A 24,083-nucleotide genomic window follows, 5' to 3' on the forward strand; every position below is an offset into this window, starting at 1 on the left:
GGCAATTGTGTCTTTCCAGGAGAGCGTATTTCCTTAAATTTAAGGGGGAAACAAGTAGTGTCCAAGAGGGGACAAATGCCTCCCCCCACAACAAACGTGTCCACTGTAAAATTGATCTAAAGATGTATGTGTTAACCTGGTTGTCATGCTGTTATAGTCTTTGATACGGTTTTATAATAGTTATGAATATTCATAATAATTAATTTTGCATATTTAAAGGGAGCAGTTTTACGGTAGTTACTTTTCCTGTTTACACTCATATCGTATATACCCCATAGGTGTTCTAATTTTGTAATGCCATAATATACCCTAATAGTACACACATTTACAACACAGTAGAATTTTATGGCTGAAACATATTATGTTCTTTATGGGAGCATAATGTCTACTCGTTATCAAGTCATCACAGTACACATTAAAGAGTTGTTGCTGATGAGTGAGTTGTATTAATCAGCTTATGTCACCAATGGGTAATATGGATATAGCATTAGATTTATCATGCTAGCATCACACACCTTCTGTAGCTAAAGTCTTTGAGCAGGCTGTAGGACCAGGTGTCCTACAGATCTTCAGCACTTGTGCTGTAAAGCATTAATAAAAACAAGTACACAGAAAAATTTGGAATTTTTCAACTAGAGTAGGGACCATAGCACATCGATAAAAAGTACTGAAACAAGTTGCAGTAGTCCATGATATAAATTACAGTAGAACAATAAGAAGTGTTATATCCCTACTGTGCATTTCCATTATGGTATCTTGAGCACAGTAGGGATATACAGTAACACTTCTTATTGTTTTACTACTGCAACTTGTTTCAGTAGTAAAACAATAGGGATATAACACAAACAATAGGGATATAATGGAGCACAGTAGGGATATAACACTTCTTATTGTTTTACTACTGCAACATGGACTACTACTGCAACATGGACTACTACTGCAACTTGTTTCAGTACTTTTGTTTCAGTCCCTACTCTAGTTGAAAATTCCAAATTTTTCTGTGTACTTGTTTGTTAACTTTTTTTGTAAATAATTATTATGACTGGTGAACCCACGCATTCCGCATCTGAAATGCCACCGTGCGCCCCAATTATCGTCTGAAAAGTTAAGTATCCATTACGTTTCGTTGTCAGCTTTGTTCAACCCGTTACGCAGCATTTCGAATCAAAAACTGTTCGAAAAGTACCTCTGCAATCCACACATACTGAAAGAGATGGTACCACGCACGTTCTGGTTATATCAATTATCGTCTGAAAAGTGAAGTATCCATTACGCTTCGTTGTCGGCTATGTTCAACCTGTTACACACCAGTACAAATCAAGAACTGTTTGAAAAGCACCTCTGCTATCAAAGTAGCCACTATGACAAATACAGATGATTTCCGTTCTTGTTTCCGTTACAAAGAGAAGCCATCATGGGCTAACGCCAAATTGACACTTTGCGGTCAGCAAAGATGAATGGGAGGAGGACACTGGTAAGTCCATGAAGAATGCATTGTACATACTGCGGTATGCTAAAAGGCACCTGTTGGGCCGAAGCGACGTCGAACAGTGAAAAAATCAAGCCCGTAGCGTTAGCCATTATTGAGTTACACTTGTCTGAAGGCATCAGGCAGTCAGTCAGTCAGCAGAAAATTCTGTTGAATAAAAACATTTAAAAATTCCATAGCAACTTGTTGAAAGCGTTTTGGGTCAATCTGAAAGCATTTTTGGGCTTAGTTTTACCCAACCAATACTGCCTCATTGTCGTCTGGGAAAATTGAGGCTGTTTTTCGGGTGATGTTATTTCGTGGGCCACGCTTACTCCTTTCTGGTCCCTACTATACACTACTATCGTAGTGTATGATAAAAATAATAAAAAAATCATGTTTTCATTCATTCTGTATCTGCTGCCTAAATGAGCTGTGGTTTGTGGTTGAATATAATGTAAATGCTTTCTGAAACTTTCATTTGAGAAGCTGTTAAGTATACTTGTTTTGAATGTTTTTATAAGGCACCATTTTATATTGCAATATTGAGCAAGTTATAACTACACAAAGGCAATATTCTTCAATCTATGTATATACATACACCAAATCTCTCTATACTTCAACTCACATTTCACAAATGTGTGTATCTGTAGGAGAGTGAGATGCCACTGGAGGAACTACTAGCGATGTATGGCTACTCTAAGGTACCCACGGATGACAAGGAGAGCAATGGTGAGGATAGCCGACAACTTGCGAGTAGTCTGGAGCCAGAGATAGGCAGCAGTGCTAGTTTTGCTAGACGTGATCAACAACTGAGACTGGAGGAGACTGAACCACTTCCTAGTAGTGTTCCCAGTGATGGGGTAGCCAGTGTAGTGAGTGATGAACAGCTTAGCAAGAAGAGTGTTAAGGTGGACAAACCTGCACCTGAGCCAGTTGCTGAGAAACAAGTCACACGGAGAAGTATGAGGCTACTGGATTTAGCAAACACTGGAAGTGTATTTGGTTAGTGTATGTGGCAGTATATGCCAGTGTGTGAAATAACTTTTCAGATTGTCAGGACATTGTGAAAGTTGAGTGGACATTAAGTGCACTTTTTAACTTTTGTTGTTTCTCCTTTCCTGTGTGTTTACCAACTTGGATGTTTGCTTCTGCAAACATTGGGGCCACCTATGCACTGCAGAGCTGATTACTACTCAACCACTCACTGACACTACAGTATTTTAAAGGGTAACTACTGGTCACATAAAAGAGCTTCTATGGAATTGATCCTGTTACAAGGGGTTTTGTAGGAAATGAGTCATAAGGACTTCTGTCAAGGCTGCTTCTATATTTTTATGCTGCCATGGCTTAGAAAATAATCGTAGGTCTATCCCCCTAATACAATGTATAAACATAAGACATGCACTGCTATCTTGTTCACTCTAGCTTAAAATATAAACTGGTTGTACAGGTGATCATGAACACCACAAGTAAAAGTACTAATAGCAATCAGGTTACAAATACAATTATTACTACAGTACAGGTGACTGAGACGGGTAGGCTGGCACAGCATAGTAAACTGTTAACCTCAGAGTACATCTTGGGCACAGGGGCAGATCTAGGATTTATAAGAAGGGCTAACCCAAGGTACAAATCTCTTGGGTGGAGGTGTGCGAAGCATACCGGAACCAGGGGGGCTGGGGACATGCCCCCCCAGGAAAAGTTTGAAAAATAGATGCTAGAATACTGCAATTTGGAGATATTTCCACATAAAATGAATGTTTCTGCCTGTAGTATTTTATCTAATCCAAAACAGCCAAGCTGTAAAAAAGTGTGCGGCCCTCAGAAAGGCTATGGTGAAAAAAGATGTGAAATCCAAGGTGGCGGCCAAGAAATGGCTGTGATGGTAGATTAATGGTAAAAATTTTAATAACGACAATTCAGGTGAATTTTTGTGCCGCTTCACAAAATTTACCTGAATTGTCATTATTAAAATTTTTACCATTAACCTACCATCACAGCCATTTCTTGGCCGCCACCTTGGATTTCACATCTTTTTTCACCATAGCCTTTCTGAGGGCCGCACACTTTTTTACAGCTTGGCTGTTTTGGATTAGATTTCATTTCTTTTTGTATTTGTATACCCCAAAGCCGGCCCATAGGCCAGCTTTGGGACTTTTTTAACCTATGTTTTTTTTCTTTACTACAGGAAGAAGAAAATATGAAGTAGATGTACTTTAAATGTTTTATCAGTAAATGTACAAATTATATATATATATATAATACATATGTGACCGGATTTGCGAAAAGGGGCCTTCCACACACATCCAATTTGCCAACTTTGACAATTGATAACTTCAGATTGGAAAGAGCTATTGCCTTGAAATTTGGGCAGTGGTGATTTCTTTGCAGCTGAACTCTCTACATGATGGTTTCTTTGTAGCTGAACTCTCTACAAGGTAATTTCTTCTAGCTGATCTCTCTACAGGGAGATTTGTTTGTAGCTGAACTATCTACAAGGTAACTTCTTCTAGCTGATCTCTCTACAGGGTGATTTGTTCGTAGCTGAATTCTGTACAGGTGATTTGTTTGCAGCTGAGCTCTTTACAAAATGGTTTCTTTGTAGCTGAACTCTCTACAAAGTAACTTCTTCTAACTGATCTTTCTACAGGGTGATTTGTTTGTAGCTGAACTATCTACAAGGTAATTTCTTCTAGCTGATCTCTCTACAGGGTGATTTGTTTGCAGCTGAGCTCTTTAAAGAATGATTTCTTTGTAGCTGAACTCTCTACAAGATAACTTTTCTAACTGATGTCTCTACAAGGTGACTAGTTTGTAGCTGAACTCTCTACATGGTGGTTTCTTTGTAACTGAACTTTCTACAAGGTGACTTCTTCTAGCTGATCTTTCAATAGGGTGATTTGTTTGTAGCTTCACTCTCTACAAGGTAACTTCTTCTAACTGATCTCTCTACAGGGAGATTTGTTTGTAGCTGAACTCTCTACAGGTGATTTGTTTGAAGCTGAATTTTCTAAATGATGGTTTCTTTGTAGCTGAACTCTCTACAAGTTAACTTCTTCTAGCTGATCTCTCTACAGGGTGATTTGTTTGTAGCTGAATTCTGTACAGATGATTTGTTTGCAGTTGAGCTCTTTACAGAATGGTTTCTTTGTAGCTGAACTCTCTAAAAGGTAACTTCTTCTAACTGATCTTTCTACAGGGCAATTTGTTTGTGGCTGAATTTTCTACAGGGTGATTTCTTTGCAGCTGAACTCTCTACTTGGTGGTTTCTTTGTAGCTGAACTATGTACAAGGTAACTTCTTCTAGCTGATCTCTCTACAGGGCAATTTGTTTGTAGCTGAACTCTCTACAGGTGATTTGTTTCAAGCTGAACTCTCTACTTGGTGGTTTCTTTGTAGCTGAACTATGTACAAGGTAATTTCTTCTAGCTGACCTCTCTACAGGGTGATTTGTTTGTAACTGAATTCTGTACAGGTGATTTGTTTGCAGCTGAACTCTAAACAGAATGGTTTCTTTGTAGCTGAACTCTCTACAAGGTAACTTTTCTAGCTGATGTCTCTACAAGGTCACTAGTTTGTAGCTAAACTCTCTACATGGTGGTTTCTTTGTAACTGAACTTTCTACAAGGTGACTTCTTCTAGCTGATCTTTCTACAGGGTGATTTGTTTGTAGCTGAACTCTCTACAAGGTAACTTCTTCTAGCTGATCTCTCTACAGGGCAATTTGTTTGTAGCTGAACTCTCTACAGGTGATTTGTTTGAAGCTGAACTCTCTAAATGATGATTTCTTTGTAGCTGAACTCTCTACAAGTTAACTTCTTCTAGCTGATCTCTCTACAGGGTGATTTGTTTGTAGCTGAATTCTGTATAGGTGATTTGTTTGCAGCTGAGCTCTTTGAATAATGGTTTCTTTGTAGCTGAACTGTCTACAAGATAACTTCTTCTAGCTGATCTCTCTACATGGTGATTTGTTTGTAGCTGAATTCTGTATAGGTGATTTGTTTGCAGCTGAGTTCTTTAAATAATGGTTTCTTTGTAGCTGAACTCTCTCAAGGTAACTTCTTCTAGCTGATGTCTTTACAGGGTCACTAGTTTGTAGCTGAATTCTCTACATGGTGGTTTCTTTGTAACTTAACTCTCTACAAGGTAACTTTTTCTAGCTCATCTTTCTACAGGGTGATTTATTTGTATCTGAATTCTGTACAGGTGATTTGTTTGCAGCTGAGCTCTTTAAAGAATGGTTTCTTTGTAGCTGAACTCTCTACAAGGTAACTTCTTCTAGCTGATGTCTCTACAAGGTCACTAGTTTGTAGTTGAGCTCTCTACATGGTGGTTTCTTTGTAACTGAACTCTCTACAAGGTGACCTCTTCTAGCTGATCTTTCTACAGGGTGATTTGTTTGAAGCTGAACTCTCTACAAGGTAACTTCTTCTAGCTTATCTCTCTACAGGGAGATTTGTTTGTAGCTGAACTCTCTACATGATGGTTTCTTTGTAGCTGAACTCTCTGCAAGGTAACTTCTTCTATTGATCTCTTCACAGGGCGATTTGTTTGTAGCTGAACTCTCTACATGGTGGTTTCTTTGTAGCTGAACTCTACAAGGTGATTTTTTCTAGCTGAACTATCTCTTTCCATAGTTGCATGAACTCCCTACAAGGTAACTTCTTCTAGCTGATCTCTCTACAGGGTGACTTGTGTGTAGCTGATCTCTATACAGGTTTCTTATTTCTAGCTGATCTCTTGAATTCTCTTCAGGGTGACTGCTCTATTAGGATGACTGCTCTATTAGAGTATCTTGATCTCGCACTTGCTGCACCAAGTTGGATTTCGTGTTATAACTCCGTGGCTTTAAGTCTGATTCTTCTACACCATTGATGAGCCTTTCTAAGATGATTACTCCATCTGTATAACGATTTTCAAAGCATTACCCCAAGCGGTTTATCTGGTAGGCGTGGCAAGCAGTCGTTTTTTTATTAGCTAATCTCGATTGCGTAATTGTTACACACTGTTGGTTTTTTCGTTGTATCTTCCTGTTTTTTAACTCGATTTCTTTCAAACCACAAAAGGTTTGAGGTTCAATAGTTAACCTATTCACCCACCGATTTTCAGCTTCTTCCCATACGCGGTTTACCCTGTAGGCGTGACAACATATTGGTGTTATTTTTCGTGAATAATCGCTCATAACTCTTTGCCTGTTTATCGTATTCCAGCCAAAGTTGGTACCGAGATGCGCCTTTATATCCCCCTTCTGTGTGCCAAATTTCAAGGCAATCGGATATGGCGTTCGAGTTTTATAGCAGTTTTTGTAAGTGTGCGACAAGAAAAAGAAAAATAAGAAGAAAAAAAAACCGAAGAAACTGAGCCAATTTTTGAAGTCGCATATCTCGGGAATGCGCGAAGCGATTTCGCTCAAATTTGGAATGTAGAGTGCTGCAGTTGGGGGGCATGTCCACAGCAAAAATCGTCTTGTTTCATCAAGGAAGCACAGAGCTACGGAGGTGCGAAAATTGCGTTTTCTTTCTTCCTGTCAATATACTCACAAGTGTTACGCGCCGGCTTCTTGGGCTGTGTCTTGATATACTGCCTTTAACTTATAGGTATATGGCTCTCTGCAGCAATGTTGAAACTAGGAAAATTTGAAATTTGAATGATACGAGCTTGAATCTTAGAGCATTTTCAATGGAAATTGTGTACCTGAATTAAGTATACCGGTACATCAATGCACTTCATTATTGGTGCAGGCAGATTTGGAAAAAATTCCAAGGTGACTGTTCTATTAGAGTATCTTGATCGTACACCTCCAATGCTGATCTGGGTCCTTGTTGCATAACCTTTAGCATAAATCCAGTGATAATACCTTGGAAAGATGTTTATAAGGTGGGTTAATGAGTATTTGTATTATTAGTGATCATATAATTATGCTAAGACAAAATTTCATTATAATCCTCAGGCATTGATCAAATAAAATCCCCTACCCTCGTATCCACCCCTGGGGCATGCCTTTGTGGTCACCACAGACCAGAAACAAATAACTTAATTCAATACCATCATGTCTGCCCTCCCTCCTAGCCCAATATAAACTCTGCTACACTTTGAAATGACACTACTTTTGGATAAATTCAATTATGGCTTGACACCTTGTGTAATTGTTCGGATGTTATTTTTGACACCTTGTGTAATTGTTCGGATGTTATTTTACACACTGACATGCTGATGTTAAAATTCTTATAAATTTCCTTGGAGTAATCCATATGCAATCCTCCATGTCTGATCTATTGTTGTGGACAGATAGTATTGTGTGTTTCTGAAGTACGCCCATATTGTACTGACTACTCTATTAGAGTATCTCAATTGTGAGCTTGTTACAACTCTAGGTTTCATGTTATAACTCTTGCTGCTCTTTATGTATATGGTTTGTAATTTAATGGTCTGCTGAACTGTGCAAAATAAGTGACTTTACATGGTAGGCTAGACATAGCAACAAAGTGTACTTGCTCTGTCATCCTGTACATGATATGCTAACGTGTTGTAATGTGGTTTATAGAAACAGATTAAATGAAACATGAAAGAGTGATTTACTTGAGTGATACAGAAAGATGAGATGTGAATAAATAATTAAATTTAAAGTATATTTTAATGGGTGTTTTGTTGTTGTGATTTTGTGTTATACAACCTACTTCTTGTGCGTGTGTTGTATTTGTGTGGGTGCGTGTGTGTGTGTGGGTGCACGTGCGTCCGTGTGCATGTGTGTGTGTACATATGTGCATGTGCTTGTGTGTGTTTGTCTAACTGCAAAGAAGCTACCGAGAGTGATTTAGTGTAAGCTAGTAAAGTGTATGTTATTAGAGTGTTTGAAATGTCTTATGCTGTAGCTAACTGGCTGGAAGGAGATTCAGATGATGATGAAGATTATTGTGGATATGAGAGCTGGAAGAAGGTACTCTATGAAATATTAACTGTTCTAAGCATACTTTCTAGGAAATATTAAAAATTGCTTGGTGCAGTTTTCTTCTTTGTGGTCTCTACAGTATACCGTATAGGGGAAAGTTTTGATGGGCAGGTAAAAACTTATTTCTGCTTAAACTTTTGTGGTGAACAACAGTATAGTGGCGCCCGTTTAAGCGTTTAGCTGTGTATGTAAACAAGGCGCATTTCTCCACATTCCTGATAAGTGGGCATGGCTCACTACTATTATGATGCATACATACACCTGACGATCAATTAGAGTGGGCGTGGATCCACGTAAGCATACACATAACAATGGACATGGTTTCGTGCATACCTTCAGACCGCTTAATGATAAGTGGGTGTGGCTCCACATGTGACTACAGACATTGATACATAAGTAGGTGTGGCTCACAAAAGTAGTTGGGCTGCTGCAGGATTTTCCACGTTGTCTTATGTACTTCGCAAGTCAGCCAATCTGTACAGGAAACTTACTAAAATCTGTTAAAAGTTTTGCCCATTAAAATTTTCCCCCCTTTACTATTTATGTGTCTATTTTGTTGTGTTTTGGCACACTTAAAGCTTTGTAAATGTTGCTATCAAAAGGCCTTTATTAAAAGTACAGTCCTGATGTATGTATGCATGTCATAACATTGTGCTCATAGGAATCAGTTGTGGGTTTTAATTTAGTACTGTTAACCCCATAGGATGTCAAGGTTGGAAGAGATTTCCAAGCTGAAGTTAACGAGACTATAACATCCGTGAACCATTACTCTGCTGGTATGTGCTCTTGTTATGTACATGTGTGTGTGTGTCATTAAACGGGCCACCCTTTGGAACCAAAAGTACTTCCTCAGTGAGACATCATCACCTTATTAATGAGCTTATGAAGTTATAGCTTATGGAATATTTCACATGACTGCTATAATGTATTGATCTTACTTGAGAGGTGCAAAATGAGGTTTTACTGTACACATAGTGCAAGACATCTGGGTACTTTAGTTCCCATTGCTTGCATAGATATCTTCACACTTTAAACCCATTGATGGTCAAATTCTCTGGGACCACTGGCTGAAATGCCGAATCGCATCATACTGATCGTCCAGTTACACAGAACTACTTAGTAACCATATATCTAAATACTCGCTATAAACTAAGGAGGTTGACTGTGTTATTTTTGTTTACATAACAACAACTGCGACGAAGTTATCAAGCAATCAAGTCTAAACTTCGGTAAAAATCTGCCCGAACAAACAACGGAATCCCAACTAACTATTTACAATGGTGTGTTACACTCCAAATAACTATTCTATACAGTTTACTTACAGTGTGATCCATTTCACAGCTGGTTTCTTTGTGATTTGTCCCATTTCTGCTGTTGCGCATGCGTATCTGTACTCATGTCCACCATGCTACGTCTGGGATAAAGCAGCCGACTGTTGGCTTATGCCTGTTTCCATCGATGTATAACACTTTCTTTGTTATCAGCTACTAGTTTTCAATTTGAAGAACAATTTAGTTCACCTATTATAAAAGGTTGCACTTTACACTATTACATAACAAATGCACACTAGTCTGGGAAGGATTCGGTTATCCCAGAAACGGGACCTCTATGGGCATATCTGTTTCGGTACTAGCGCATCTTGCTATGGAACACATTTTACAAGTTATAGCGAGGCTAAAGTTTATTTTATGAGTGAGTTTTGATGCCATGCCGCCATATGGCGGCAGTGGCCGTTAATGTTTATATTGTAATCATAAGGGACTGCACCAAGTAACATTATAGTTACATCCTGTCAAGTAGAGAAGTTGTAATTTATACTTCTGAGTGTGTGGTATGTGTTATAATTACTGCTTGTAACTTAATGATCAGAGTAATGTACAGTAACACCTCGTACTACACTGATATTATGTTATACCAACTTTATTAGGATGGTAAAAATAGCCCTGTTAAATGGCTACTCTGAAAGTGAACATAATTGTGCGTTGTAGTATAAGTATATGAATGGTTCAGATTGTAAAAGTATCTTATAAACATAAATCCCGAGATTAAGTTTCATAAAATATACATACCTGTAACTGTAATGGCTTTGGTAGTCATGGTTACATCGTATCATAGTTCAGATTGAAGAGATGTGTATTGCATTTATTTAGGGTTTGGAAATTTCCATATATCAAGACACACGATAGTGTGTCGTGCGGCCCAAGAAGCCGGCGCGCCACACCGTGAGTATATTAACAGGAAGAAAGAAAACGCAATTTTCACACCTATGTAGCTCTGTGATTCCTTATCCGATTGGAACCAAATTTGCTAGAGACGTGCCGCCCAGTTAGGGGAGTCTACATACCAAATTTGAAGAAAATCGCTCCAGCCATTTCCGAGATACGAGTGAACAAAATTTCGTTTTAATTTCTTCGTTTTTTTCTTCTTCTTCATCTTCTTCATTTCGCACACTTCGCAAAATTCGCCATAAAACACGAACGCGTGCTCGGATTGGGCTGAAATTTGGTACACTTAAAGGGCTCATTAAGGTGGATCTCTGTACCAACTTTGGTAGGAATCCGATGAACAGTCACGGAGTTATGACGGATTATTTGCGTAAAATAAGGTCGAAAGTCTGTCACGCCTACAGGGTAAACCCATTGGAGGAATCAGTTGAAAATTGATATGTGGATGGAGCAACCATCGTAGGAGTGCCTTTTTGTGGTTTGAAAGGAATCGGGATAAAGACCACGGAGATATGACACAAAACCCAACCTGTGTCAAAATTACGCGATCGATTTTTATGAATAAAAAAACTATTAGTTTTCGTGTCTACCAGGCAAACCGCTTAGAGCAACGAGCTGAAAATCAGTATGTAGCTGGAATAATCATCATAGAAAGTTCTTGCAGTAGTACAGAAGAATCGCATTACAAATCACTGAGTTATGATTCGAAAGGCAACTACGTGCAGCAAATGCGAGATCGAGATACTCTAATAGAACAGTCACCCTAATAAAGCATTCAGCTGCATGTATAATTTACACAGTTATATTACATTGCAAGTTATTCTGTAGGGAATTCAGCTACAAACAAGTCACCCTGTAGTCAGATCAGCTAGAAGAAGGTACCTAATAGAGAGTTCAGCTACAAATAAGCCATCATATAGAGAGTTCAGCTCAAATAAATCACCCTGTAGAGAATTCAGCTACAAACAAATTGCCCTGTAGAGAGATCAGCTAGAAGAAGTTACCTTGTAGAGAGTTCAGTTACAAAGAAACAATCATGCAAAGAGTTTAGCTGCAAACAAATCACCCAGTAGAAAGTTCCGCTATGAACAGATCACACTATAGAGAGTTCAGTTAGAAACAAGTCATCCTGTAGAGAGATCAGCTAGAAGAAGTCACATTGTAGAGAGTTCAGTTACAAAGAAACAATCATGCAAAGAGTTTAGCTGCAAACAAATCACCCAGTAGAAAGTTCCGCTATTAACAGATCACACTATAGAGAGTTCAGTTAGAAACAAGTCATCCTGTAGAGAGATCAGCTAGAAGAAGTCACATTGTAGAGAGTTCAGTTACAAAGAAACAATCATGCAAAGAGTTTAGCTGCAAACAAATCACCCAGTACAACGTTCCGCTATGAACAGATAACACTGTAGAGAGTTCAGTTAGAAACAAGTCATCCTGTAGATAGATCAGCTAGAAGAAGTCACTTTGTAGAGAGTTCAGTTACAAAGAAACCACCATGTAAGAGAGTTCAGATGCAAACAAATCACCTGTAGAGAGTTCAGCTAGGAACAAGTCACCCTGTACAGAGATCAGCTAGAAACAAGTCACCCTGTAGAGAGTTCAGCTAGAAGAAGTTACATTGTAGAGAGTTCAGCTACAAAGAAACTACCATGTAGAGAGTTCAGCTGCAAACAAATTGCCCTGTAGAGAATTCAGCTACAAACAAATCACCCTGTACAAAGATCAGCTAGAAGAAGTTACCTTGTAGAGAGTTCAGCTACAAACAAATCACCCTGTAGAGAGTTCAGCTAGAAACAAGTCACCCTGTAGAGAGATCAGCTAGAAACAAGTCACCCGTAGAGAGTTCAGCTAGAAGAAGTTACATTGTAGAGAGTTCAGCTACAAAGAAACTACCATGTAGAGAGTTCAGCAGCAAACAAATCGCCCTGTAGAGAATTCAGCTACAAACAAATCACCCTGTAGAAAGATCATCTAGAAGAAGTTACCTTGTAGAGAGTTCAGCTACAAACAAGTCATCCTGTAGAGAGTTCAGCTAGAAACAAGTCACCCTGTAGAGAGATCAGCTAGAAACAAGTCACCCGTAGAGAGTTCAGCTAGAAGAAGTTACATTGTAGAGAGTTCAGCTACAAAGAAACTACCATGTAGAGAGTTCAGCAGCAAACAAATCGCCCTGTAGAGAATTCAGCTACAAACAAATCACCCTGTAGAAAAATCAGCTAGAAGAAGTTACCTTGTAGAGAGTTCAGCTACAAACAAGTCACCCTGTAGAGAGTTCAGCTAGAAGAAGTTACATTGTAGAGAGTTCAGCTTCAAAGAAACTACCATGTAGAGAGTTCAGCAGCAAACAAATTGCCCTGTAGAGAATTCAGCTACAGACAAATCACCTTGTAGAAAGATCAGCTAGAAGAAGTTGCCTTGTAGAGAGTTCAGTTACAAACAAATCACCCTGTAGAGAGTTCAGCTAGAAACAAGTCACCCTGTAGAGAGATCAGCTAGAAACAAGTCACCCTGTAGAGAGTTCAGCTAGAAGAAGTTACATTGTAGAGAGTTCAGCTACAAAGAAACTACCATGTAGAGAGTTCAGCTGCAAACAAATTTCCCTGTAGAGAATTCAGCTACAAACAAATCACCCTGTACAAAGATCATCTAGAAGAAGTTACGTTGTAGAGAGTTCAGCTACAAACAAATCACCCTGTAGAGAGTTCAGCTACAAACAAGTCACCCTGTAGAGAGATCAGCTAGAAGAAGTTACCTTGTAGAGAGTTCAGCTACAAACAAGTCACCCTGTAGAGAGTTCAGCTAGAAACAAGTCACCCTGTAGAGAGATCAGCTAGAAACAAGTCACCCGTAGAGAGTTCAGCTAGAAGAAGTTACATTGTAGAGAGTTCAGTTACAAAGAAACTACCATGTAGAGAGTTCAGCAGCAAACAAATCACCCTGTAGAGAATTCAGCTACAAACAAATCACCCTGTAGAAAGATCAGCTAGAAGAAGTTACCTTGTAGAGAGTTCAGCTACAAACAAATCATCCTGTAGAGAGTTCAGCTAGAAACAAGTCACCCTGTAGAGAGATCAGCTAGAAACAAGTCACCCTGTAGAGAGTTCAGCTAGAAGAAGTTGCATTGTAGAGAGTTCAGCTACAAAGAAACTACCATGTAGAGAGTTCAGCTGCAAACAAATTGCCCTGTAGAGAATTTAGCTACAAACAAATCACCCTGTACAAAGATCAGCTAGAAGAAGTTACCTTGTAGAGAGTTCAGCTACAAACAAATCACCCTGTAGAGGGTTCAGCTACAAACAAGTCACCCTGTAGAGAGTTCAGCTAGAAGAAGTTACATTGTAGAGAGTTCAGCTACAAAGAAACTACCATGTAGAGAGTTCAGCTGCAAACAAATTGCCCTGTAGAGAATTCAGCTACAAACAAATCATCCTGTAGAAAGATCATCTAGAAGAAGTTACCTTGTAGAGAGTTCAGCTACAAACAAATCACCCTGTAGAGAGTTCAGCTAGAAACAAGTTACCCTGTGGAGAGTTCAGCTAGAAGAAGTTACATTGTAGAGAGTTCAGCTACAAAGAAACTACAATGTAGAGAGTTCAGCTGCAAACAAATTTCCCTGTAGAGACAAACAAATCACCCTGTAGAAAGATCAGTTAGAAGAAGTTACCTTGTAGAGAGCTCAGCTAGAAACAAATCACCCTGTAGAGAGTTCAGCTAGAAACAAGTCACCCTGTAGAGAGTTCAGCTAGATGAAGTTACATTGTAGAGAGTTCAGCTACAAAGAAACTACCATGTAGAGAGTTCAGCTGCAAACAAATTGCCCTGTAGAGACAAACAAATCACCCTGTAGAAAGATCAGCTAGAAGAAGTTACCTTGTAGAGAATTCAGTTACAAACAAATCACCCTGTAGAGAGTTCAGCTAGAAACAAGTTACACTGTAGAGAGATCAGCTAGAAACAAGTCACCCTGTAGAGAGTTCAGCTAGAAGAAGTCCCATTGTAGAGAGTTCAGCTACAAAGAAACTACCATGTAGAGAGTTCAGCTGCAAACAAATTGGCCTGTAGAGAATTCAGCTACAAACAAATCACCCTGTAGAAAGATCAGCTAGAAGAAATTACCTTGTAGAGAATTCAGCTACAAACAAATCACCCTGTAGAGAGTTCAGCTACAAACAAGTCATCCGGTAGAGAGATCAGCTAGAAGGATCACCTTGCAGAGAGGTCAGCTACAAAGAAATCATCCTGCTTCATCTTTTCTTCTTCCTGTAGTAAAGAAAAAATGACAGGTTAAAAAGCCCTAAAGCCGGTCATAGGCCGGCTTTGGGGTATACAAATACAAAAAGAAGTGAAATCTAATCCAAAACAGCCAAGCTGTAAAAAAAGAGTGCGGCCCTGAGAAAGGCTATGGTGAAAAAAGATGTGAAATCCAAGGTGGCGGCCAAGAAATGGCTGTGATGGTAGGTTAATGGTAAAAATTTTAATAACAACAATTCAGGTGAATTTGGTGCCGCTAGGTCTTGGCACAAAATTCACTTGAATTGTCGTTATTAAAATTTTTACCATTAACCTACCATCACAGCCATTTCTTGGCCGCCACCTTGGATTTCACATCTTTTTTCACCATAGCCTTTCTCAGGGCCGCACTCTTTTTTTACAGCTTGGCTGTTTTGGATTAGATTAAATGTAACATTAATACTTTCACATTGCTCTTCATAAATTGTATGCTGTAGTGCTTTGCCTTTGGTAGTCATGGTTACACACTGTATGTACAAGTGTAGGGGGGGAAATTAGCTTGTACTGTAGCAGTTCAAGTTTATCGTGGGTGCATAATTTATATTACATGTTGGTCTCTGTGTCCCTTTGCTGTGCCTTAACATGATTCTTATAATGATTTGTTGGCTGCTTCTGACCTCTATTCATCATTCATGTAGAAATAACAGTGTCCACATGCCATGGAAGTTCGTCATGGGGACGTGATTTTGTCACATGTCCCTGTACACCTTGGTGTGCTTCTCAAATAGCATTTGGTTGATTCCAACCTCTTCCCCTTTTCAATCTTTCCTTAAAGTTTTGAATAGCAATGATGTGTGTTGTATGTGACAGCTGCTGAGGTTAATAGGTGCAGAGTTTGTAACCTTACACTGATCAGTGGGAGGTGAAATATGCAGAGGTTGTCTGTTTATTGAACTCTATAACATCCATCATCATTCGTGCATATCATACCAGTAGGTGGCATAGTATAGGAGTTCCTATATACTAGTTAACACAACTGTTTGGCTTCCTTCCTGGATCTGCATTATTCTGTACCAGGAAAAAGTTGATATTTGAGAGGTAGGGTAGTATGATTGTTAAAAAAACTGACAGAAATTCCAACTTTGTATGTTATGCCTTTTATAGGTAAAGTGAAAGTGTTTTCTGTTGTTATATACTGTTTACACTTGTATTTGTGGAGTTATTTAATGTCCAGTCAATTCATATTGGGACAATTTGGGAGTTCCTCTTATTGCATTAATAACTGTGTTTTCCTCCATGGTATATTCTTTGAGCTCCAGTATAAAATTCTGTAGGTGGAGGTTTTGCAACTACCGTATGACTTCTGCTGTCAATAAGTACTACTATAGTTTATTCCATTTATCATTCTTTTCTGAATTTTCAACATGCTTTATTTCTAGTGAATTAAATGATAATTGTTAACTATGGGCTATGGTAGATGTTTGTGGGTTACTGGTTGCTTCCTTTAACACATACTGGAAATAAAAACTTTTAATATTAAACATGGATGTGATTTGTGTAAGCTGGCAGCATACGACCATTTATAACAATGGCACAACTCCTTTTGGTGGAAGCTGTGGTCACTTTTTCATATTGACATGTTCATACTGTAATTATTTGTGGGAACTTCCTACACTAGTAAAACTTATTATTGTCCAGCCATTTTCAGTACATTTAATATGTACTTGATGCATTGATAGTGTAAAGTGTATACATTTGCTTGTAGCACATTGTAATGTCTAGTGTGTGTGTGTGTGCGTGTGTGTGTGTGTGTGTGTGTGTGTTTGTGTGTGTGTGTGTGTATTGTTACCTTTACATGGTCATGTTGCAAACATACAATTTATTTTATTCTGTTGCATGAGGGACTTATTAAGTTAGTGTACAGTAGACACATCATATTGGTCACATATGTGTACATTTTTTCTTAGTTGTATTGCACAATTTAGTTGTGTAGTGTAAGTATATATCATGTGATGTTTGCTTAATTAATATTATTGTCGTAAAATAAACATGACATCACAATTAATTTGTAATGATTATAGAGAAGTGATCTAACATCAGATATTTCCTTGTTACCAGTATTGTCTAAAACCAACCAGTTGATTTTGTAAACCATACATATTTAGCACTTGGAGGAAATCCAATTTTTGTGTTAAGGAAAGTGGTCTTGATTATCAGCTAAGTGTGTGCCACAAATTAGCTTTTACTTTTGTTTCCAGTTGCACAGGAATTAGTCTAAATTTCCTGCTGTCCTTTCCATACATGACATAATATTGAATTACAAAGTGATTCAGATCGATAGACTGATTTTACTACTGAATATAAACATTTAAATATCTTAGAGGACATAAGTTAGTACTTGTCTCTCTCTTTAGTGTTTTACTTATGTAGCTCAATGTGCAACGGACCTTTACATACAAAGGGAAGTTGTTGTAACATTAGAAAGTGGAAACTAACTGTTTGCTATTTTCCTCATGGTTGAACTGGTATCCTTGTATTTTTAAAATGCATACTGAAAACACAGATAACCAGCAAATAGCATCACCTCGTAGTAGTTAATGTCTTCTTCCTGGTATCTGTGTAATGTGATATGATGTGTGTTATAGGGATAATATCTTGGAGGTGTGTATCATCTAGTTCTGTTTTAACATTTTTGTTACATTCTCTGCCTCTTCCTGTACCAGTGGCTACGTGTTGTTACTAATGTCAATGTGGGTCATCTTTTTTCCCCTTTGTGCAACTATGTCTGAAGCCTTCAAGCACTCCCTGATCAATTTTTGATTTTTTAAAAACTTAGGTAGTCTGGAACAGCTACACGTAACTCACATGTACATTCATGCAAGACACAATACAAGCTTTAGATAAGCAATGCTTTATGCTATAGGGTAGTCTGCTGCATGCTTAGTTATAAAAGCATATTACTGGATTCATTGAAATGAAGAGGACTGTCGTGGAATAGTGGTGTTCTGGCTTAGTATTAAGACTGTCTTGTTGGTGTAGTTATTGGCAAAATTATATAGCAGGCTTTGTTGCTCATGTTGAGATACATGTAGATAGCTTACCTGTTGTAGTGAACTTTAAAGAAGGTCTGTGCATTTGTATCAGCGTTATATAATTAACAAGATTATGGTTATTATAATATACACAACAAATAATAGTTTTGTAAATTTAATCTCAACTGATGACTCTGAAAGTTGAACTACGGTGTAACTAGCTGTTGTATATCCAAGTCAAATATGGGAAGCTAAAATCAATTGTTTTCAACTTTCAAGATCAACTGTTATTTGTGTAACAATGTAAAAGCCATACCATTCCTTTTGTAGCCATGCTCACATTGTGTAATGAAACAATGTCAACTTGACTAATTAATTTAATGGGCTATAGGAAATGTTCTTGTTTTGTAAGCACATTTTACTATCTTGATTTGGAGGCAGTTTAGTTTCCATCATGAATTGGAAATTGTGTTGTACTAGGCTGAGCTGATAGGCAGTAAAATAGCTAAGAATTGTTAGTTTCAATATCACTTTCAATGAAGTAGACAGTATAGTAAGCTTATTTCCCTGACCTCATGCATCTACAAAAGCATCAGGAAATCGAATATCTGATAGCATCCAGGTGTGTGTGTGTGTGTGTGTGTGTGTGTGTGTGTGTGTGTGTGTGTGTGTGTGTGTGTGTGTGTGTGTGTGTGTGTGTGTGTGTGTGTGTGTGTGTGTGTGTGTGTGTGTGTGTGTGTGTGTGTGTGTGTGTGTGTGTGTGTGTGTGTGTGTGTGTGTGTGTGTGTGTGTGTGTGTGTGTGTGTGTGTGTGTGTGTGTGTGTGTGTGTGTGTGTGTGTGTGTGTGTGTGTGTGTGTGTGTGTGTGTGTGTGTGTGTGTGTGTGTGTGTGTGTGTGTGTGTGTGTGTGTGTGTGTGTGTGTGTGTGTGTGTGTGTGTGTGTGTGTGTGTGTGTGTGTGTGTGTGTGTGTGTGTGTGTGTGTGTGTGTGTGTGTGTGTGTGTGTGTGTGTGTGTGTGTGTGTGTGTGTGTGTGTGTGTGTGTGTGTGTGTGTGTGTGTGTGTGTGTGTGTGTGTGTGTGTGTGTGTGTGTGTGTGTGTGTGTGTGTGTGTGTGTGTGTGTGTGTGTGTGTGTGTGTGTGTGTGTGTGTGTGTGTGTGTGTGTGTGTGTGTGTGTGTGTGTGTGTGTGTGTGTGTGTGTGTGTGTGTGTGTGTGTGTGTGTGTGTGTGTGTGTGTGTGTGTGTGTGTGTGTGTGTGTGTGTGTGTGTGTGTGTGTGTGTGTGTGTGTGTGTGTGTGTGTGTGTGTGTGTGTGTGTGTGTGTGTGTGTGTGTGTGTGTGTGTGTGTGTGTGTGTGTGTGTGTGTGTGTGTGTGTGTGTGTGTGTGTGTGTGTGTGTGTGTGTGTGTGTGTGTGTGTGTGTGTGTGTGTGTGTGTGTGTGTGTGTGTGTGTGTGTGTGTGTGTGTGTGTGTGTGTGTGTGTGTGTGTGTGTGTGTGTGTGTGTGTGTGTGTGTGTGTGTGTGTGTGTGTGTGTGTGTGTGTGTGTGTGTGTGTGTGTGTGTGTGTGTGTGTGTGTGTGTGTGTGTGTGTGTGTGTGTGTGTGTGTGTGTGTGTGTGTGTGTGTGTGTGTGTGTGTGTGTGTGTGTGTGTGTGTGTGTGTGTGTTCTACTATGTTGAAAGGTTATTAAAGGATTGTGTTTCAATGTTTTGTTAGGAGTTCTAGTTTCTTGGTTACACAAGCCATGCACAGGCACACGCACACACACCAACACACACACACTTGGTAGATGCCCACAGTACAATCAACTGTGATGGCAGAGTTCTAGGATTCATTAACAAGTTGCTAGCTCCACAAAAGTTACAATGTCTTGGTAAGTCACCCCTTCTCCTGAAACATCAACCACAAGCACAGTAAAAAGTCCCTAGATTGGAAAAAACATTGTCCCTCTGTTTTGTGCTAGAACATCAACAGCACTCCAACCACTGCTTACGATCTTTACACAACTTGAACCACCTATCCCCAACACCAATGGCACGCAAATCACCCGCTACCTCATCATGCTATCTCTTCTTAGGTCCATGGAATGGCCGCCTTTGCATCAGTTCGCCAAACAGAAGTTGTGTAGGAGTGCGATCATTATCCATGCGACCCAAGTGGTCTAACCACTGTAATTTTCACTCCAAAAGGCAATCAGGAATTTACTGAAGCATGTCTAACTGGGCTGACAATTGTTGAGTAGTAATACACTTATTTCACTGTTTGTATCTTGGTACTCCCAGGATGGTACGAACACAAGATGGTCACACACGTACACACACAATACACAAACAACACGCGTACATACATGCAGTGTTTTAGGCAGATACTACATACAATTACAAATGCTACATGTAGTAGCTTTATTACAGACTGTGTTAATCATTTTGTATGCTGATGGCATTGTACATACTTGGTAACTGGTTAACATTATCACATGCTGTTCACATGAAGTTTATATTACGTAAATGCACTGCACAAAATCCTTTGTGATTGGAAGTAAGTGTTGTAAAGCAAAGCAGTACAAAGCCATGTTGTTGCTGTATGTATTAAATTGGTTTCCACTTTGATTTCACTGCAGTAAGGTAGGTCTATTTCAATTTTAATGATTGGCTTATCCATCCCATGTACTATATAGCTATACATATACCCTTATTTAGTAATGTACTGTGTTTTCAAAACAAGAGGTGTTACATAGAGAAGTATGTAATGGCTATATGATATTTAGTGACAATTAATAAGGAGACACTTTGCTATTTGCTGCACATAAGGGGTAGTGTAATATAATATTTGAGTAGAGTTTCATTTTGAATTCCTTGGGGAGTTATTAAATTAGAAGTGAGTGTTAAGGTTTCTGTCTACAATGTAATGATAAGGGAAGCTGTACATGGTTAATGAAGGCTATTAGACATAATTTACGCATACCCACACATACCCACATCAATTCAGGGTATATTCCTTGTACTGGTCATGTGCTCAGTTCTCATTCCAGCTTTTAATTGTACCGTCAAGTATTTGTACAAATGCTGGGGATTAAACCAGCAGGGATAATAATTGTTAAATTTATTAACCTTTCCAAATTCCAGTGGCTAAACCTTTTAAGTCACTGCATGTCATCATTGGTGAATGTTTTAATGTGATGGAATTTTGTACAACAAGGCCTCACTTTGCCACCACCTCATTTGTAAAGCTGCATGGCAAAGTGTACTGCAGCTGTCATGTTGTTAAGCTTGTGTATTTTAAGGATTACAGTCAGGTGATTCCGTTGTGTTTGTACAGGTGCACTAGATTTGTAGAATTTTATGAGGAAAACTTACTCCATAGCTATAGATATGAAGTTTATGTGGCATCTTAATTCTTGTCTAACGGATGTCATCGTATGAATGACTATGTAAGTCTTGAGTGGACAACATGCATGACACTCTCTCCTGTACTGGGATGCATATTGATGAGGAAATGGGACATTGTAGTTGTTCAGGAACTATTTGTATAAAGTGGTCAGCTTAGAATGAGTATATGTAGGCTTTAGTTTGTATATTGGGTCACATGGATTGTGCGGGAATTTAACTTTTTTTTCTCTTCTAGAGAAGTAGTATCATTACACCTCTTATTATCTATGTAATAGATAATGGCCATCTTTGTAATGTCCTAATAGATTTTGTTGCTAGAAATAATATGTCCTGTTCTGATGTGGCACAGCTTCAGATTATGCATTACACAATACCTGTACTACATGTTTGGTATGTTTGTTTATGTACAACAGCAGTTATCTGTTACTATGTTAAATTAATAAAGTTTCTCAGAATGCTTAGTTTAGACATAGATAATATATTATCTATGGTTTAGACCAGCATACCTTCATGCTACTAATAATAGAGTTGAGGTGACTTTATTAATTGGAGTGTGAAATTTAATTGTCAAAGCTAGAGGCCTTATCTGAAGCATAGCTGTTTAGTAGTTTTCATAGCTACCAGTGTGTGTGTGTGTGTGTGTGTGCGTGCAAAGTGAGGCATGTCTGTGTACGTGTGTGCAAAGTGAGGCATGTGCGTGTGTGCCAGCACAGCCAAGTGGCTAGAACAAGTGTCCAACTCTCCTTGTCTGGTGTTGGGGTCATTGTGGAACTTGGGTTCTGTGACCTCTTTCTGTGAGACCTAGACAGTCCTGCAGGTTACTAGCCCTGCCCTAGGAAGATTTGCCTTGCACAAGGCTCAATCACCACAGGCATCCCTTTGCTGGGCAGTAATTGCTGTAGGCTTTGCTTTATTTATGCATGCATGCATGTGTGTTTGTTTGTATCTGTCTGTCTGTCTTGTCTGCAATGCACAATATGCCACCAGGAATTAGATGTAGGGTTTCATTTTCAGTTTGTAATGTTGCTTTTGACATTGATATTTGGAAATTTTCCATGTAATGTATGTACATTTTAATTATTGTTTGTATATATTACTGGGACCATATTAGTTAGTGATACCATGCATCAAAGTCTCCACATTTCAAATAGGATTTCCTGCTATTGGGAGCACTGGGGCCGGACTTCAGTTTGCTGCTGCTATATCATATTTTAACAGCAAAGCAATCGATAAAATTATTTATTCTTAGAGCTCACAATTCAGGCACTGATTCCATACTAATACCATTGATCTACAGTATATCATTACATGTGCATATCCTGATCATCAGGAATATATATTTCTAGGATGGTTCTATGTGTACTAGTCATGTCCTGGGAAAGTGCTCATGATAATTGCTGTGTAATGTTAGTTAACAAGTTATACTGTACAATTACCTCTGTTGTAATACTGGAATGTATTGTCCTTGGTGTGCTATGGGAAACCACACACTGCCCCTAATACAACATTACAACATACGTTTTTAAGTTTGTTAAAAAATTTCCTTAACACCAACAGAGTAAATGCAAGTTGTTAAAAGTTTGGTGACAAACTTGCTTACACAAGGAAGGTGAAGCACATGCAATAATATATTTCACAATCTGGCCTGTGGTATACATGTACAATGTATATAGTGAGCAACCTCATTGCTGCTACTGCTTTAGAAAGTGATGCTTATTGTATTTTGGGTGAGCTACAGTCCTACAGTTGTGATTACTTATTTAGTTACGTTTGTGGGATATTTTGAGTTGTTATGGATGAAGGATACTTGTGATCTTAAGATTTCTGTTGCTTTATAGATCATTCAATTTCTCAGAGAGAGTCTCTGATATGGAGACCCAACCAGATATCTGATGAACAAAGTACGTGTAAGCTGTTAATAGTAGCAGATGATTCATTATGATCTTGACCAGTATCACAATATCTCAATGTGGCTAACAAGTTAGTTGATGAGAAAGGTATCTTGCCAGGTGGATCACTGAACAGGGATAATGAATTGGTCAGTATTGAGACCTTATAGTGTGCTTGGCTTGTATGTCAATGTGATAGTGTATTGTATATGTTATGTATGACATTCTCACTCATGTCTAACAGTTCTGTATCCTTAAAATTCAAGAGAAGATGTACAGTAAAATGTAGGAAATTGCTTAGTGGAGGAGTCGTGTATATGCAGGTTAATGAAATGTGCCCTTGGCTTCTACTGTGTTGGCAGTACAGGGTCTACCATTAGCCACACACCTGCCTGAGATTCAATTACCATATTGGGGTATACTTCTGTAATATCAGAATACCCCCACCTGGTGCCTAATTGTTGGCATACATAGCGAGTTTTCTTAGTAGGGTTTGTGGGTCACCAAATTGGTCATCTCAGGTGACAACCTCAAAGTACATATTATGATGAATATTATTTCTGGTCACAGGATTATGCATTAGAGTTTTGAAGATGTGTACATGTAACTATATAGTGTACAATATTGTCATATTAAATTGTAGTAGCAAACAATCGTGTATGTTGGAGAGATGGAAAGATTGTTTTACAAAAATTGTACTTAATGATTCCAGCTTTTAAATGATGGCTTTACTTTGTATCAATGCTATCTTGAAATGTGTCCCAGCATGGTTTGGTACTTGTACATCATTGTTCAGTCCTTTACAGTTCATGCATTAAAAAAATTTTAGCAAGGCAACAATTGGATGTTTTAAAGGGACACTCTGATATAAATTAATCAATATTTACTTTTTGCTGTATTC

At 38.6% G+C, this 24,083-nt stretch overlaps 1 protein-coding gene across 1 annotated transcript in view; it reads left to right on the forward strand.

The window, feature by feature from the left end:
• Positions 1-24,083, forward strand: part of LOC136256966 (mesoderm induction early response protein 1-like) — a 53,377-nt gene that overhangs the window by 10,470 nt on the left and 18,824 nt on the right. Inside the window, exons 3-7 of the mRNA XM_066050051.1 lie at positions 2,122-2,473; positions 8,344-8,408; positions 9,124-9,196; positions 23,132-23,194; positions 23,246-23,331. Of these exons, the coding sequence (XP_065906123.1) occupies positions 2,122-2,473; positions 8,344-8,408; positions 9,124-9,196; positions 23,132-23,194; positions 23,246-23,331 (639 nt within the window). The remainder of the gene's footprint in view (positions 1-2,121; positions 2,474-8,343; positions 8,409-9,123; positions 9,197-23,131; positions 23,195-23,245; positions 23,332-24,083) is intronic.

Source organism: Dysidea avara, chromosome 5 (genome assembly GCF_963678975.1).
Source record: "Dysidea avara chromosome 5, odDysAvar1.4, whole genome shotgun sequence".
Taxonomy (NCBI): Eukaryota; Metazoa; Porifera; class Demospongiae; order Dictyoceratida; family Dysideidae; genus Dysidea; species Dysidea avara.